General features: G+C 36.5%; 2 protein-coding genes across 2 annotated transcripts; one reads left to right on the forward strand and one right to left on the reverse strand.

Moving 5' to 3' along the window:
- The first annotated feature begins 735 nt into the window (after nt 1-735).
- Nucleotides 736-11,429, forward strand: sacm1la (SAC1 like phosphatidylinositide phosphatase a). Its single transcript, XM_087785913.1, has 20 exons — nt 736-770; nt 3,227-3,327; nt 3,418-3,492; nt 3,851-3,978; nt 4,550-4,699; nt 5,231-5,290; nt 5,361-5,394; nt 5,487-5,588; nt 5,991-6,076; nt 6,389-6,475; nt 6,587-6,655; nt 6,727-6,803; nt 7,937-8,035; nt 8,106-8,244; nt 8,829-8,898; nt 8,961-9,033; nt 9,104-9,197; nt 9,295-9,393; nt 9,465-9,522; nt 10,993-11,429. Exons 1-20 carry the CDS (start codon nt 742-744, stop codon nt 11,124-11,126), a joined length of 1,764 nt encoding a protein of 587 aa, XP_087642039.1. The 5' UTR covers nt 736-741; the 3' UTR covers nt 11,127-11,429.
- A 736-nt stretch (nt 11,430-12,165) lies between these two features.
- Nucleotides 12,166-17,825, reverse strand: lrrc3b (leucine rich repeat containing 3B). Its single transcript, XM_087785914.1, has 2 exons — nt 17,738-17,825; nt 12,166-15,168 (listed from the first exon to the last, which is right to left on the reverse strand). The coding sequence occupies exon 2, from the start codon at nt 15,047-15,049 to the stop codon at nt 14,267-14,269; it is 783 nt and encodes a 260-aa protein (XP_087642040.1). The 5' UTR covers nt 15,050-15,168; nt 17,738-17,825; the 3' UTR covers nt 12,166-14,266.
- Between the last annotated feature and the right edge of the window lie 175 nt (nt 17,826-18,000).

The raw sequence follows: 18,000 nt of genomic DNA on the forward strand, positions 1-18,000 counted from the left end.
AAGTAATAAAACTGTGTTGTTGGATAAAGACTTGTTTTTAACTTTCTTTGGAAAAAATAAGCAGCCTTAGGTAAAAAAGTAATGTAATCCTCCTTCAAAAGAAGTATGATTTAATGTGTTAGATTTTCCAAACTGTCAATCCTACTAAAATCGTCTGAATGAACACAACAACAATATCAAAGAAATGTTGTTTAAAATACATCATAGATATCATGCTACTAACCCAACATTTTACATGTATTTAAAATGTGGAGAACATATGCTAGTTCTGTCGCTTGGATGAGGAAATAATTAAATACCTTTTAATATACTAATGCCAACATGTTTGTATATTGAAAAAAACTTTTAAGTGTTAATGTGATTATTGAGAATTAATGTGAATTATTCCACCAAAATTGTACATTAACAATAATTAATCTGCCAAATAAATTACACAGCTAGCATAAAAAAAATAATACCACATACCCTTAAACCCTTTTGAAAATGAAATTATTTAATGAAAAACAAAATTTTCTGTAAACCTTTTCGTGTTTTAATCTGCATCTGATTATGTTTACTTATTATCATAATTGTTATTATTAAAAACCATAGAGGTACATGATGACATACTTCTGTTGCGTTTGACGCTGCGTCTAGGTTGCCAGATTTACGAAAGGTCTGCTTTATTTCCAGCAACGTAGACGCAACTACAGCTTGACCACTAACCTGGCAACACAGATCCACACTTGACTCAGATCGAAGATGGCGAAACCATATCGACAATATATTTTGTAAGTTATCCCCGTTTAATACTTTATGATATTCATTTTATATATATATATATAGCCTATGTCCGTTCGATTTATTTGCTGTTTGAATTTAACATTTGGTCAAAGTATAAGGTGGTTTTATACTGTTAAATAATACTTAAGAACATAGCTAGTAGCATCTGTTGATGTTGACTTATATCATAGACGAATGTATCAACAGATAATTTAAAAATACTCCTATGGATGTGACAAACTTGTGAGCAAGTATGATAATATTGTTTGGGTGGATAAAGAGTATAACCCCAAGTCCTTCCTTCCTATCTAGTCATTCAAAAAGTAAATCGTTTGAATCTGCTGAATGAAAAACAAGAGATTTATTCAGTTTTAAATCTGAATTTAAATAAAATTCATTGGTCACTTATGTAACACATACTTTTTCTTCCCAGTGAAACAATTTCTGTATAATTATAAATCCAAATCTATTTGGTGAACATTCTCCATACTTATACCCAACCAGTCTAACTTCTGCTCTCTGAAGCGCAAAAACATCATCATATCTTTAAAAAATCAACTTAATATATCCCTTTCCCTATCTGGCATTATTTGCAAACATTGTTTCCCATTGATTGACAAAATCATAAAGCATTTGGAAATGTGTTTCTATCATGACTTTCAAACCAATGCTGTCCAGACATTTTTAAAACAGTTTTATTTTATCAATATCATCTGGGGTGACCACCAAGACAACAGAATTGTGGAACTTTTATTTTGAAACCATCTCAAGGATGGGTATTACATTTATGAGAAACATGTAAGGAATCCATTAAATCACTGGAAGGTAAATAATTATCTCTCATTTACCAAAACAATGTTTTTTAACTCCTGTAGTGTGGGACCCTGATAATAGTGCGTGTTATATGTGATAGATATATGTACAGTATTTGTAGTTTAATATAGATTTATATTTTATACATTAATGGTATACTTTGAGTTCATTGTTCCAGCATATTCACATTTGTACATTTTATCATATATCTTTCTCAATCCACCCATTTTCAATAACTATTCAAGAAGAAACTTGTATTCTGTTATTTTACAATCATATGGGTGAAATGTAATAAACTGTGTGTATATCATGACATTCCATTTATTATCGTCAATAACAATTCAGGGTAAATCAAAGAGTTACTTTATATTTTACTTGGTCTCCTTCATTTCATCATCACCAAAACAAAATGAAACAAAGAAGAATTCTAGCATGTTCTTGGTAACTTGGAGGCTGTGAAGTGCATCTTTAAAATACAAGGTCTCACAGCTTCGATCACTGCCTGTGATCATGCTTCTGCAAGAAATCAGATGAATGTGTTGCAGTTAAACTATTGTTTATGTCCTTCTTAACTGTGATATTTGACTGTTAAGATGTCTATTCAATAAGGATTTTTTGTCTTTCGTCTCAATTCTGTATCAATAAAATATTAGGTAGTGGTTCACTTTTATTAAATTAATATTGTGTGTATAATCAGTTATATTAACTTCAGTTTAAAAATGGAGAAGGCCATTGTAGAATAAAATTTTGAAATCACGGATTTCATTATGTGAAAGGGCATCCAAGTTTCTCTTTCATAAACAGTTACTAATAAATGGGTGGTTTCCATATGTTTAAGTGTGATTGAGCACTGGAATAAGAAAATCTATGCAAAGTTCTGGGTAGAGAGACTCAAGGTTGGGGTTATGGTGTCGATGTACCGTATTTTCTGGACTATAAATCGCAGTTTTTTTCATAGTTTGGCCGGGTGTGCAATTTATACTCTGGAGCAGTTTATGTGTGAAATTATTAACACATTATTACCGGTATATCATTTCACATGTTATTTTCACACTAAACACTAAAATTTCAGAAGAGGAAGCGCCGCATCTTCTACCTTCGGATTTAGCGGAGTTGTTTAAAAGTGACACCGAGGATTTAATTGGATTTTAGTTATTTGGAGTTACACGGATGGTTTGGTAAACTTCTTAGCATGTTATTTATGCTATAGTTATCTGAATAACTCTTAATATGTTATATTAACATACAAGGCCTGTTCTCAGTTGTGTCGTGTAACGTAAGCATATCGTACAATTATTCAGCCTGTTGTTGCCTCTATTCTATTCTTATTTTTAAATTGCCTTTAATGATGACATGTCTGTTCTTGGTGTTGGATTTTCTAAAAATAAATTTCCCCCAAAAATGCGACTTATACTCCAGTGCAACTTATATATGTTTTTTCCTTCTTTATTATGCATTTTATGGCTGTTGCGACTTGTACTCCGGAGCAACTTATAGTCCGGAAAATACTGTATCAACTGTTTTGAATATCTTTGTGAGTGAAACTGCAAATTGAATGGAAATGTCACAAATCCAAACCCTTTTCTATAAACAATAACTTATATTTTATCTACTATAACACTATAACTAGGTTTTTTAATGCTTTTGACAGGCAGCTATGTTTTAAACACTTTTACATCGAGGTTTGTGACGAGGGCGAGTATGCAGCTCTGGTCATTGAGAGGTGTTCATACAAGATGTACGTCACAAAAGGTAAAACATCATGTAGAGAATACAAATATAAAGACAGTTACAACTAGCATCATGTTGGTGCAGATAGACTCAACTGTTTCCCATCCACAGAAAAGAAGTATTGCTCCGATATAATGGAGAGATTCCCCATCTATGGTATCATGGGTACCATTGGTCTTATCAACGGTATGTGTCTTGTTGACAACTTCATCATAATCTTTGCATTATAAGTATATTATAATTGTCTTATCTAAATCCCATATTTAACTGTTAATAATAAATACACTCCCTCACAATGGTCATTCATGCCCTATATTCATTGTATTGTACTTTCACTGCAGTAGCTTTCATAAAGTTACAAATGTTCTAAGCGTGGATTGCCTGTTCCTGTGTGTTCTAGAAGGGATTGCTCGTCATTATATTACAGAAAGTTATGAAAAGTGATGTCGTGTGTCCAAGTAAAAATAATCTCAAAAAGGAGTATTTATTTGTGTGGTACTAATGACGATGCCACGCATTGTGATCTGTGTTTCTGACCTTCCAGGGAGGCACCTGATCGTGATCACGAAAAGAAGGAAAATGGGTTCTCTGCTGGGTCATGATGTGTGGAAGGCTGTGGATTTTGAATTCTTGCCTTACATAGAAACGATGATAGATCTTGATATATTCCAGGTCAGTCAGTGGATCTTGATTTTCATATTTGGAGTATCAGAAATCTCAGAACAAAATCTAGAATCTTGAAAGACACTTAATAATTTAATAGAATGTGACCAAATGCGTTGGTCTGTACATCATATTTGTATAATAAAAGATAGAAGTCAATATGTTGAGAGCCAACAGCTGTAGACCATGATAACAATGGAATGCAATATTCTGGATCAATATCAACAACATGACTTGACTGAACTTTTCAATCATCAAACTGTGTCAACATACATGTGGTTGTGAACCCGACTCATAGCATAGACACCATCTTACCTCTTCATTAAGGGAAAACCCTCCACTACTGAATATGTCATCACATTTGTAACTAGTATATAGATCATTGAGTTAAATTCTTTGATTAATACAAAAAACCTGAGCACTTTAAACGTATTATACATTAAATGCCTTGTGTGTTGTCGTATTATAGTATTCCATCTCACTGATGGTTGCCTGAATGAATAACTGAGAATTTGTTAAATTCTCCCAACAATAATTTGAATGATGATTTTAACGCACTCATTTCCGTCTCCTGTTATAGGCGCCGCAAAACAGAGTCTATCGGAACATGATTTGTAAAATGCTGGAGTCAGGTGGCTTTTACTTTTCTTCGGGCTATGACTTGACCCACACGCTTCAGCGTCTGGCCGACACCAAGCCCAACTTCCAGGACTTGAGTCTTTTTGAGAGGGTAAGAAATCAAACAGGGAAGTTGGCCATTTCTACTGGGTTGTGATTTGGACAATATATGGGATTTTAAGACACCCATTTCCCAAGCCAGTTCAGTTATGACGCAGCAATATATAAGGTATCATCTTCTATTGTGTTAACTTCGACATCTGCTTTGGGTATTTCCCAAAGAGGATAAAATACGTAAAGGAAAGAAGTTGAAGAATACAACAGGATTCATTGAATTAAATTTTAATTTTAGTTGAGTAATGACTTTTAGTAAATAAAGTCCATTAGAGAAGGTGCCGGTTAGATCATTCGGTCATTGGCCAAACTTGGGCTTAAACTGAGAGTTACTGATTGATTAATAAGGAATGAAGACACATGTCTTCTGAGGTGCATTTGATCAAAGGACTGTTAATGATCCTATTTCTCTTGTTCACCATTGTATATCGGGAGCCATTGCTGCTTGTAATGTTCAAGCTAACACATGCACTTCTTAGGCTTCTCATGATCAGGTGTGTAACTGCTGTTTGTATCGTGTCGTCACTAGGCAGACGAGAGGTTTGTGTGGAACAGGAATATGCTTGAACATATGGCAGCACAACCTGAGGTACCAGAATATTTGACCAAACTCTAGTCTATTGACCACAGTGACATGTTTATTTTCTGTTTGTCCACAGCTCCGTAGATTTTTACTTCCTGTAATGCATGGCTGTATCCTTTTTTTTGAGTCTGGCTGCCACTCTAAACCTTACAACCATACAACCAATGTGAGTGTTGACTTTCCATTAACCTCCATTTCCCAGTCGTCGCCATGAGGCAGTGCTCTATAAATGGCAAGGCTTTTCAGTGGATCCTCATTTCGAGAAGAAGCTGCTTGAGAACAGGCACCAGGTACTTCGTCAGAGGTAAAGTGCGGTTAAATATTGTTGTAGAAAACACAACCTACCTATGGAAAGTTACAATCAAACGAGCATCAAATAATACCAGAGTGTTGCGTCATAAGTTGTTGCTCAATAGTCCCAATTAGAATTGTGTCTAAATTTAAGAAAGAGGGAATCTTTCTAGTCTATAGAAGCTCATCTAGGGAAGGAGGCCACACAAGTGAACTTGAGTCCGAGCAGATAGAAGTGTCCGAAAACTACACTATTGAAATGGCTACATAGAGCACATAGTCCTGTTGTACGTCGTCAGAATTTCACAAGTTAGATGAGAGTCTATGAAATAGCAAAACTTCTGAAATATGTTTTTTTTTCTTCTTAAAAATAGACTAATAGAGAATCCCATAATGGTCTTCTTTTCAACTGCAGGGATTGATTCTGAAGGTCATGCTGCTAACTTTGTGGAGACGGAGCAGATTGTTTTGTACAACGGGGCCAAAGCTTCTTTTGTGCAGGTGAAACGGAACAATAGCTGGTCAACTGGAAGAAGTTGAATTGGTTCAATCAGCAACTACATTCCCTTTTTTTCAATTTACATTGGTCAGTGTATGAGTTACAAATCATGTAAGAAAGTAAGTAAAGTCCTAAATGTTGGTGATATTTTTTTGACATTAACTGTTGAATGGAGGTTCAAGTCAAATCAGGTAAATGAAAAGAAAAGAGGGATTAGTAAAAAAGTTCCTATTTTCTGACTGAGACATATTTCAGAATCTATCAGTATCAATTTAGGAATTTTATTGAACATGTATGTGTTTTTTGGCCCTCAGACCCGCGGCTCAATGCCTTTCTTCTGGAGTCAGAAACCAAATCTCAAATACAACCTCAAACCCATCATCAACCCAAACCGTGACCACGTAAGCTTTGTTTGTAACTATTAGTTTTTTTGGTTTGAATCCTTGTAGTGAAAACAAAAAAAAATTGTATTTGATCGTTTTCTTACTGAATAAATGATGTTTTGCTGACAGATGCCTGGTTTCAAAAGACATTTTGACACTCAGCTGCAGACGTATGGAAAGCAAACCATTCTGAACCTGGTTGGTCTCGTCTTTGTACATAACCTGCAAAACATTGCCTGAATAAACAGTGTAGTTGTTGCTGTGTCAAGGTGAGCGAAAAATCAGAATTCCCTCTGGAAGAAAAGTTTTCCGAGATGGTTTCCACAATGAAAAGCAGCCGCATCAAGTAAATTCATCTTTTTTTTTTTTGCTTTTCTTTGCATATTTGGAACTAAAATCAAGATTATGTAAAATCTTTTCATTGACCAAATGATGACAATATTAACAATTTAATTGTATTGAACATATTCTTGGTTCTTAATAACTAGTTATAACAGTTAAATGTGCTTTTGCCTTCTATGAATTGCTTGATATGTAAGGTAAGGTAAATTAAGGTAAAACTTTATAGTATATCAGTGCCATTAGATTAGAATTTGAATTTAAAAATGTAACCCCTGTGTTGTCTCTGGGTCAAGGTGAACGACTTCCATGGCCTCCAGAAATACAAATGCAGTGGTGGAGGTTGTTGTTTTCGGGCCTCCAGGTCACCTTGACCTTGAGATAACCTAAGGTTTAAATGTGTCAAATTTAAAATGTTTAAATTTCAATTTCTTAATTACATTTTTTTTTGCAGCACTTAATTTTTTCGTATAATTGATTCTTATAATTTCTTGATATAAAATTAAAATAAAAAAATGTTTTAATCGTTCACACAATAGTTTCACACCGATTTTGATATTCTACTTTCAATAATTAAAAATATAAAATGTTCTCAATTGATACTTTGAGCCTTTATAATTCACTTAAAAAAAAAATTCTACTTCAATTTCGAGGCCAATCATGCAACATGCAGACGATGAGACGACATAGAATCACAGGCATGTCAATTCATATTGGAATATGTTTATTTATTTTCTAAGAAATAAAAATTAACTTTCAAAGTACAAATTATTGGATTAAATTATTAGAAAAATAATAATTAAATGCTTGAAAAAAAACAACATTAAAAAAAAAAAAAGGTTTAGAAATGTGAAATTAATCTATTCAATACTCAGACGGCACTGATATACTTCCACTGTAATGCAAACCCTTCATAGAAAGTGTTATTCTTTCTACAATTTTGTTTTACAATTCCTTTGTGTGATTGACAGTCTGAACTCTTCTTCCTCTTTCTTTGAATTCATGACTTGCTGTCATTGCCTGAAGACCATGCACTGATCCCGAGAATAACTCCTTAGAGAAAACGATTTCACCCAAAAAAGATAATAAAAGAATAACATGTCTGACTCTTGACAGTTAATCATGGTCGTCCCCTTTCAGGTACATTGCCTTTGAGTTCAACAAAGAGTGCCGAAACATGAGATGGCACCGCCTGGAGAGGCTTATACATAAAGTCTACAACATGCAGGACACATATGGGTACATTCAGGTTTCTGTGAGCTCATGCAGGCCACAGAAATGTCTTTATCTTGTGCGTGTTTTTGTGTAGATACTTCATGGCTAACGCTCAAAGGGAGGTGGTTCTCCAGCAAAGCGGGGTCTTCCGTAGCAGCGGCTTGGACTGCGTGGACGAGACCGATATCATCCAGGCCATGTTAGCACGCTGCTCGCTGCAGTCTCAGCTCACGGTAAATGCATCCGAATCGGTACTTTTGAAAGGTACCTAACAGGTGCCTAAAACGGTGCTTAAAGAATTGATGCAAAATGTGTGGAAGTATATTATTGTCATCAGAACATTGGTTCAAGCTAACATTTCAAATGTTAAAACTTTGAATTTCTTTATGGAAATGCAGTTTTAAACGCATTATTTTCGATTTTTTTTAATTTAATTAAAAAATGTCTATATTGCAATGTTGAATTTGTTTACTTGAATTCAATCATTTGTATATTGAAATGTGAGATTTGTTTTTGTTTCAATCATTTCATTTAAAATAGAGTTTGATTTTCCTAATTTCAGTATTTAAAAGCAAATGTTCTTAATTCTATCGGTACTCTTTGGTATTGTCTGGTGGCCCTGTTATACCAACATTTTATATTGACTTAATTTGATACAAATTTAGAAAATCAAATATTTTTGAATTGAAAGAGACTCTTTTTTGGTTATGTTGCTTCCGTTAATGTCAGCACTGGTGACATCATGGTACCGGCTTTTGTTCAATTTTGAAGGACTTGAAACAGCTGCTCTACTGAATTTTCCCATCTCTGTGTCCAGAGGCTGGGCGTCCTGAAGGTGGACCAGAAGATAGAAGAGCAGACAACGTTTGAGAACATCTACAGATATGGTAGGATCCAGTGAACATCATTGTTGAAATGCTGTGCAAACTTGCGTCTGCTCTCTCACCAGCATGGGCTGACAACGCACACTTCTTAGCGGGGCAGTATGTCGGAACGGAGGCTCTGAAAGTCCACCTCCTAGAGTAACAGAGAACATGCATGTTGATTGAATCTGGTCATATATGCGCTAACTTTTAAAGCATTCTTCTTCAGAAGAGCCGAAATAAACTTGCTGGGACGCCTGGAAGACTGTTTGAGATGCCTGGTCCGCTACATCGGCAACAACTTCATGGACGGCTTCAAACAAGTAAGACCATGTTATCAGAGAAGTGCAAATGTCATTTTAAAATACGTCATTGCGTGCGTTTGCTGGTGAAGTACATTTCTTTGTTCTTCTGTTGAAGGACTCTATCGATCTGTTTCTGGGAAAATACAAGGTGGAAGAGATGGATGACAGATGTCCTTGCAATGTTTTCACGATGCGTAACCTGAAAGTTTCCACAGTCAGTATCTTCAAACTTCTTTTAGCGACCGCAGGAACCCCAGGACTTGATTGTAATCTTTGATTTTCCAGCTGACTCTCATCATGAGCGTTTGCTTCGCCATGAGCTACTGCGCCCTTCTCGGTGCTGGTAAGTTATGCTTCACTGATCATTAATAATGTATTTGGAAAATGTGTGCGTGGAACAACAGTTTAGGAGTTTCATATAAATGGACATTTTACTGCACTGGCATCACTGCATGGGTCCAGCTTCTGTTGGATCAACCTGAGATCAGAGAATCCCCAGTGAGTTCTTGAAGCTATTGAAGTCCTCACTGGTTTATAATAGAGGTCGGAGAGAACAAAAATGTAAGCGATTTGTTGCATTATATTGTCAGACTTGGGTTTGATCCCCTTTAGCTGATTTGGAAAAAGGGTTTGTCTTCAAAAAGGTCATGAAACAGTCTTTACCTTTGAAGTTATTTTTCAGGTTAGCTTGAAAAGTTAGCATGTGTTTGAAGACGTGTAGACATTTGAATGAGCTTCCTGGGTACCAGTTAGTAGGTGCTCTTTTTTTTAATGGCTTAATTTAACATTTTACATGCACTTTGACACCTCTACTGACACTTGACACTAGACACAAGAATTATTTTTATTTATCTAATTGAATTCAATAATATATTAACTGCAAATTTGAATTCATTAAATTTAGTAAGACTAACTAAGTAATGATCAATGAGATCCAACATGTATTATACCAACATTTTTATATTGAATTTAAAAATATTGAATTTAGAAAATGTATTTTTTGATTACTGTAATTAGAATAGCAAACTCTATGTTTAAGGAAAAATCAATTCACTTTGAAAATATCCAAAAACACATTATTCAAAATAAAAAATGCAACCTGTCAACATACAATTTATTAAATTTAATAATAAATTGTAGAGAAATTTCTATTTAGAATTTATTTAATTTTATTATTTAATACATTTAATTATATTGAGTTCAATTCAATAATTCTAAATTTAAAAACACCTATCTTTCATTCAACCCTTTTATTTCCTGATGGCACTAATATACTTCCAAAGTTTGGCCACCTTGGATTGCTGTTTGAGTAGGACCTATTGCAGTTTTTTACAAGTTATATTTGTGCTTTTAGACAGTTTAAATGTAGTCCGGACTTAAAAATGTGTTTTATGATCTGTTGTTTCATTTTGTCTGAAAGCTGTTTTAATGAAACAATTAATTTATTTTTTGAATAATTCAATTCAAAAATATATATATTGAATTTTTGATTTTGATTTTATTTTATTTAATAGTGTATTTCAATACATTTAAAGGTTGATTTTCCTTTTTAAAAAGGTACATTTAAATATCATTAAGATGTTTATGTTGGCCATAATGAACGTTGTTCATCATTTTTATTGTTCTATTATTGTAAGCCGAATACCAAACTATATGTAAAAAATGTAGTATTATAATGTTTAAAATGCTAAAAGAAAATAATGATTTCAATTAAAATATTAATAATCCAAAATTTAAAACGTTAAATTCAACCATTAAATATTCTTATGGCGTTGTTTTACTTCCATATAATAGCACCACTGGTCTCCAACAGGTAAAACATGGAGTGACAAGATGTACTACGTGTTCTGTTGGGGAGCCGCCGGCGCCATCTTTCTCGCCATCATCTTTTGCTACGGGGACGAGTTCGTGGACAAACCCAAACTTTCCAAGAAGCAGCAGGACTGATGACTCAGAGGCTTTCCCACTCTTTGCACGATCAGATTCAACTTGACGCACTTCTTTCTTTAAAAGTCTCCTGTTTTATGCACCACGGTTTTAACCAGATTTACCTGTTCAACTGCTTCACTGAACTGTCTGTGCTCAAGCTGCACTACAACACTGTTCATCGCCATTCAGTTCACTGTTTTCTGTCTGTGCAAGTTTCTTTGGTTGAGAAATCTTCAACCGATGTTACTGATGCTCATAAGTATTTGTAATCAGATGAATTCATCATAACATTCATATCTTATGTTATGAAGTTCGATTTAAAAAAACACCATTGTTTTTGTTCTTTTACAGTTTCATGTATTCACTAATGATTAAATGCAAAAATAAAGTTGACTAAGAACTTGTTTGGAAGAAGATGCTTTTCCAGGACAAGGCTTGCTGTATAAAAGATCAGGCCAAACTAAGTGAGTAGAGATAAAGTTAATCTTATCAGCCTTTGGAGAAATCTATGGAGGGGAGAGCTGGGTATGTGCGATCTAGAACGTCTTATGATTTAAAACGTCTAATGCTATTCAAAACAAATGTGAAAACGTAAAGGTTTTTGAAGACACTTAAACATTACTGGAGAGGAACTAAATCCCGTATATGGGCTAACAACATTTGTGCCTCCAGAACAAACAAAATAAAACATTGTTTAACCAGGCAGATGAAAGCGTGCATGAAGAACATGTTGAATCTTTGTACTTTATGAATCAAGGCTTTAGAAACTCTTACTGAGAAGGGTCTCATTTTGTAGACATTAGCATCTTAAAAGTCTTGGTATTTGATTTATTGACCATGAACGCTTGATAAATAATAATAAATAATCATTAACAGCTATAATTATGTAGTTGCAGCGCAAAATCACTTCATAAAAGTGTGTGTAACAATAAACATGGAAAACCAATAACCTTCAATCATGCACGGAGAAAAGTTGTGTGTAACTGCACATGTGGTTCTAGAAACTGACGACCTAGAACAAACCAAACAACAGTTTTTCACCACTGATGTCATTTATTACACGTTCTCAGGTAGTTGAATCACCTCATTGGTGACACAAGCGTAACCTGAACATACTTGTTCAGAACCATGACATCCAAATAAGAAAAGGAAAATCTACAATGTTGTTCGGCTCAACAATGACAGAGTTCATTTTTCTGAAACACAACAAGAAATATGTAATCTTTTTTTTTTTTATAAATAACGAGGATTACACGGAAATACTTCACACCTCGGAATATGAGGTTTATTGCTTATATCTTTTCATATATCTAATCATTATAATGAACCACCTCTAGATTCTGATTTTGTATTTTTAAAAAGATTAACATGACTCATAGTTGGAGGACAATCTTAGGCATGCATGTAAACACCAGAGGATGTTAACTCGTGAGAAACATAAACTACCTCCTTGACAACAAGCTATTTATTTTGGAGTTACTCCTTTTTACAAGGTCATGTGAAGCCAATCTCTCGGAGGATGATCAGGAACAAACGCACTACCATCGGCATCCGTATCTCCAGATATACGAGGGAGGATCGCTGTCATTTCAACAGAGGACGTTCAGTCTCACTACTTCTGTTGCCAGTTGTTCTCAGTGCTGTCAGACTGATGAACAGTCGCGCTGCTCTGTAGACATGTTATGCATTACCAGACTAAATTAACTGCCAAGAGAGGAGTGATCCTTCTCCTGATGTTCTGAGCTGTGATCCTCCTTTAAGACAATGGTCTACATCTGCCTTGATCAATGAGTCTCAGAATATTGAAGACATTTTGAACAAAAATAATTTCTTCGCATAGAATCTGCAGCTTGTGTTCTGGAGTCCAAGGTAGTGAGAGAAGCCATTACTTTAGATAGCTCGGAGGCTTAAAACCAATTACATCTCCTCTCCTTTGAATAATCTGCGATGCCACTCCGAACCCTTGTCATGTTCCTCTTTGATGTCCAGGTCTGTGCATAATTTGAAAGGAAGAACATCAGAAGAGGGAGAGACGGTAGGAAGGAGATACTAGAAGTGAAGTCAGTATCTCCAACACATTAATACCAACTGAACGTTGACAACATCCACGAGAAAGAATGAACGCAAGTGGGAGAGAATGAGTGAAAATAATCACACTCCTGATATCTTTTTTCAAATGTATTGGACCAGAGAATCCTAATGAACGGACCATGATGTCAATATCACGAGTTTGTCACAGATTCGAAATAATCAGTGAACCAAAGCTCAGTTATGACTTTAAAGGGATTTATTGTATCTAAAAACATCAACATCACCAACACCATTAGGAATGTCCATCAAAATGAGTTGCTCTTACTACTATTTTATTTTATTTTATATCTAATAACATAGACAATATTTTACGCTTCTGAAAGTTAAAAAGATGGTTTGGAAATATTCATTGGCTCTGTTCACTTTGTACCACGATGCATTTACACGTTTTGAGGAACATGTGATTAAAAACATTAATTTTCTACCACATTTGGCTGCGAAATGCTATTATATATCAAATGTTAACACACCTGACTGATTGAGTTTTTTTCTCTTCATATGGTTACTGTGTTTTTTGTCAACCAAACTATAAAAGACCCACATGCTAGAAAATCTTTTGTGTCAATCACAGAATATGACATATTTTGATTTACTCTATGGTAGCATCTAATGTCATGTGGAAATGGTTCACTTTGTTCAAATCACAAAGGCACACGATAGGTATGAACATGAATATATTTTATGAGGATGACGTCAAACACACTTTCAACAGGTTTTCTCCGTCATAGAAAAGTGAGGCGTCCCGACATGGGGAACTATTTTTTATGATCTTAAATGTACCATTATCTTCTGACGTTGACGGGGAAATCACACACAAAAAAGTGTCCGTTTTTAAGACCAGAGCTTTTTTCTAGTTGACTTAAACCTGCAGATGAACCCTCGACATGAATACATTCGTGGTCTCACTTCAACTGCTCGTCTCGCAGAAGGTCAACTAGCTAGGTCACTTCCATAGAGACTAAGTGCTCTTGGACTTTTGTACGGCAACACTGACAAAACATTCATTCATCCAGTGACTGACACACAACAGCCAGAATAGAAAGTATGAAAATACAAACGTTTAACAGTCAGACAACAGTGCTAATGTCGTCGGAGTCGTCCGACTTCTTGTGTTTGCTTGGAAGAGATTTGAGGTACTCCAGGTGCCGCCGGGCGTCCTCCTGGTTCTGACGGACGTAGTAGACCACATACGAGATAACCATGGCAAACCAGCCGAACATGGTGACGAGCATGGCGTAGTCAGTAGTTCTTCTGGTCAGGTTACACAGGTCGGCGTCCACGGCTAAGAACGGCCGTCCCTCCTGCTGCAGGAGTTCGGAGCTCCTGCAGAGAACCCGCGCCGCCGCGTCGTGGTTGTGCGCCATCCCTCCGATGGCCTGCTGGAGGGCGCAGTCGCAGTGCCACGGGTTGTTGTCCACGATGATGCGTGCGCTGAGTCGGGCGAACGCGTCCTTGTGCACGCTGGTTATCCTGTTGTGAGACAGATCCAGCACTTGCAGCGTCGCCTCGATCCCGCTGAAGGCGCCTTCCCCTAAAGTCTCCATGGCATTGTAGGAGAGGTTCAACTCTCTGAGGACTCTCAGCTTGCTGAAGACCAGGTCGGGCACGGCGCCGATCTGGTTGTGGTCCAGCCTGAGCAAGATGGTGTCGAAAGGAAGGCCGGGTGGGATTTCTTTAAGACGGGACTGGCTGCAGGTGATGTTGAGGCCGTGCAGGTGGAGGTCTCTTTGGCAGATGCAGCCCTTTGGACACATGCTGGCGGAGGGGAAGCACAGAGCCATGAGGACCAGGCTCTGGAGAAGCAGGCACATCGGGATGGATCGTGACAGCCACAAGTCTAGAAGTTTCATCCTGATGGGCTGTCAGCAGCATCCCGTCGGGGGAGACTACGAACCAGGCCCCTGTGATACCACAACGTATTACTTCTTGTCTTCAGATGGAGTCACTGGAGTCTCTGCAAACACAAGGCCTAAAACAGAAACAGAGATACAAATAATGGGTGATAAATGCAATGAAAATGAAGCGTAAATAATTGATGGTTTTGAATCAAGAGTTACACAGATTCGGAGAAGTTGTGTACTTCAAAGAAATGCTCATTAAATTGTGATGCGTTTATCCATTGATCGCCAATAAAATGTAAGATAGAAATAACACAGTTTGTTCATTTGCAGAGGAAAAACACTATAAAAAAGAAAATAGAATAACATTTTTTCAATAGAGCAAAAGAAATGCCAACATCCGAGAAGCTTCACCTCCGGAACGCTCCAGCAAGATTGGTATGATGGCATCTAACCTGGTTCATGTGGGCTTAACTATGGGGTCAACGTGTCAGAAGATAATAATAGTAGAGTCACATTGGAAGGACATTAAGGTGCGCTCACACCAGACATGCGACTGGTTAACATGTAAAGTCGATAACAAGTAAAGTCGCAACAGTCCTGCTACTATATGCAGGAGCTACAACCCTAACCCTTCTGTAATAGTTGCTTCAATCTGTTTCTTATGCAAGAATCTGTAGGAAAATCAGTTAAAACAAGTAGATGTGCATCAAATTAACAAGCACCAGTGTAAGCCTTTTTTTTTCGCTTATTAAATTGATAAAGAACAAAAATACTGCTGCTCAGATCCACCATTTTGACTCTCCACTGACATAAGACCTGCCCCCAGCTGATTATTATTCTTACTGTGACTTGAGATCGGAAAGGAAGCCATTCTGCTGCCAGAACCCAATTAATATAAGTAAAGTTTGATGCCGGGCGCACGATGTTGTGAAAAGTGACCTAATCTTTCAAGTTCAGCAGAACATTTTTCAAATTTTAAATATTTTATAATTATATTCATAGATTTTAAGCATATTAGACAGAAACTCTTGGGATCAAAAATCCTCATAACGGCACCCCTCTAGTCTAGTTGCATCCGGTTAATAAATAAAATAAATATATATAAATAAATAAAATAAATGTAAACAGATTATTCATGTCACATTACTGAGTTTCTCAACAGGAAAAAGATCTAAGACCCATGTCAGTGATGGTTTTCTGTAGAGCAAACCAAAAAAAAAAAAAAAAGTTTGACAAACATTCTGTGTACGAGCCAACAAAATTGTTTTGTTTTGTGAATTAAAATAAAGTATATTTTTCTGAAACATTTCCTGGACAGATGAACTGCCTCCAAAACCTCCCATTTTTTTGTCAGTTCAGTCAGAAATCTCCAAAGATAAAAAGACTTTTACATTAAAGTCTAGTTTCATTCCAACATGGTCATAATTATGGCTGCTCCTCTGTTTGAGCTGACGCTCAGTGAACACCAGCTAAAGATACAGTCAGTAGGTGGTGTGATGCATCCCTCAGGACTCCTACACATTCACTGTAGAAAAGTCTCTGGTAGCAGATGCTTTTTTTGGGATATTTATCAAAATATCCAGATGGTCTGAGGACCGAGAAGCATATTTTAAAAATACACTAAGATATATTTTTACTTGCTAGACAGATTTAGATGAGCTTCCATCATAACTGCGTCATCCTTCATGTTTTGGAAGATTTCTGTAAACATTAACATTGTTTTTTTTATTGAGCAAAAAAATGGTAAAAGCTTCAGGAGTTTATCAACTTTAATACATTTGTATTTATTTATAATTCATCAACAACATGTGTTGCCTTTTTTTTCTTCGTTGTATAAGGAAAACTTGAAGCTTTTTCTCTAAAATAATTTTAATTTATAATAAACCTACTTGATCTGGATGAGTTGTATAATGTCAAATGTCATGTTCTTCGACAGATATAACAATTATGATAGAAAGAAATGCGACTTGATGATATGAAAATATGTGTATATATCCAGTGCCAATTGAATCTTTGGCTGGAAAATCGATGAAATATTACTTCTGTGTATCTGTCACTTGATCAAGTTAGTGTTATGAAAACGATAAATAAAGTCGTGAAGAAAAACGTAAGGACAAGACATTTAAAGGGAAATTGTGGGGTTTAAATAGAGATTTAAATAGAACGTTGTTCATTCATGCATTACAACACGTGACAGTGAAATGAATGATCCACAAATATCTGTTGTCTATGTCTCGGGATTGTTTAATTCGCCACAGAAGCATGACAACATCCTTTTATTATTGCTCCGAAACACACCCATCGCCGTTGCCATGGCAATAGCAACTTTTCACATCAGGTGTGTGTGTGCGTGTCTGCGTTTGACAACGGTCGCCATCTATGGAGAATCCGCTGGAAACTCGCTCTGGGTGTTTTCTCTTCACATCCATCACGTCACATGTGTTCTGGAACATATGACGGGAGACCCGTCTCTGTCGGCCGGGCGGGTTCAGGAGCTCATGAATGACACGTTCGCTGGCGATGTTCAGAACATTCGCCATTTGCAGAATCTAATGTAAAATTAAACATCTATAGCGAATTACAAACGTGATCTCAAACTACGTGCAACCCCTCACATGTGAGGTCTGGTCTGGGGGTGCAGCAGGGTGGACTGGAGCGAACGGTCAGACAGGAAGCAACAGGCGGTTCGGGTCTCACCTGCATCCCTGACGCGAGGACGGAACCTGGTCATCACGTGCCGGAGTCAACGACCCGCCGACTGGACCGCTCGAGCGGCATCTCGCAGACCTGGAGCCACTTGTGTCTGTTCTGGTGCTGTGGACTTGCAGCACTGAGAAGAAGACAGGGAGGGTCTTTTCGTGTAAAAATAGAGGGATATCCGGTTACCTTTCAATGTAAAACATGTAGAACAGCATCTCCGGTGAATGAAATAATTCAATAATGACTAAAATGACCCATTT

Source organism: Callionymus lyra, chromosome 3 (genome assembly GCF_982586985.1).
Source record: "Callionymus lyra chromosome 3, fCalLyr1.hap1.1, whole genome shotgun sequence".
In the NCBI taxonomy this organism is placed as follows: Eukaryota; Metazoa; Chordata; class Actinopteri; order Syngnathiformes; family Callionymidae; genus Callionymus; species Callionymus lyra.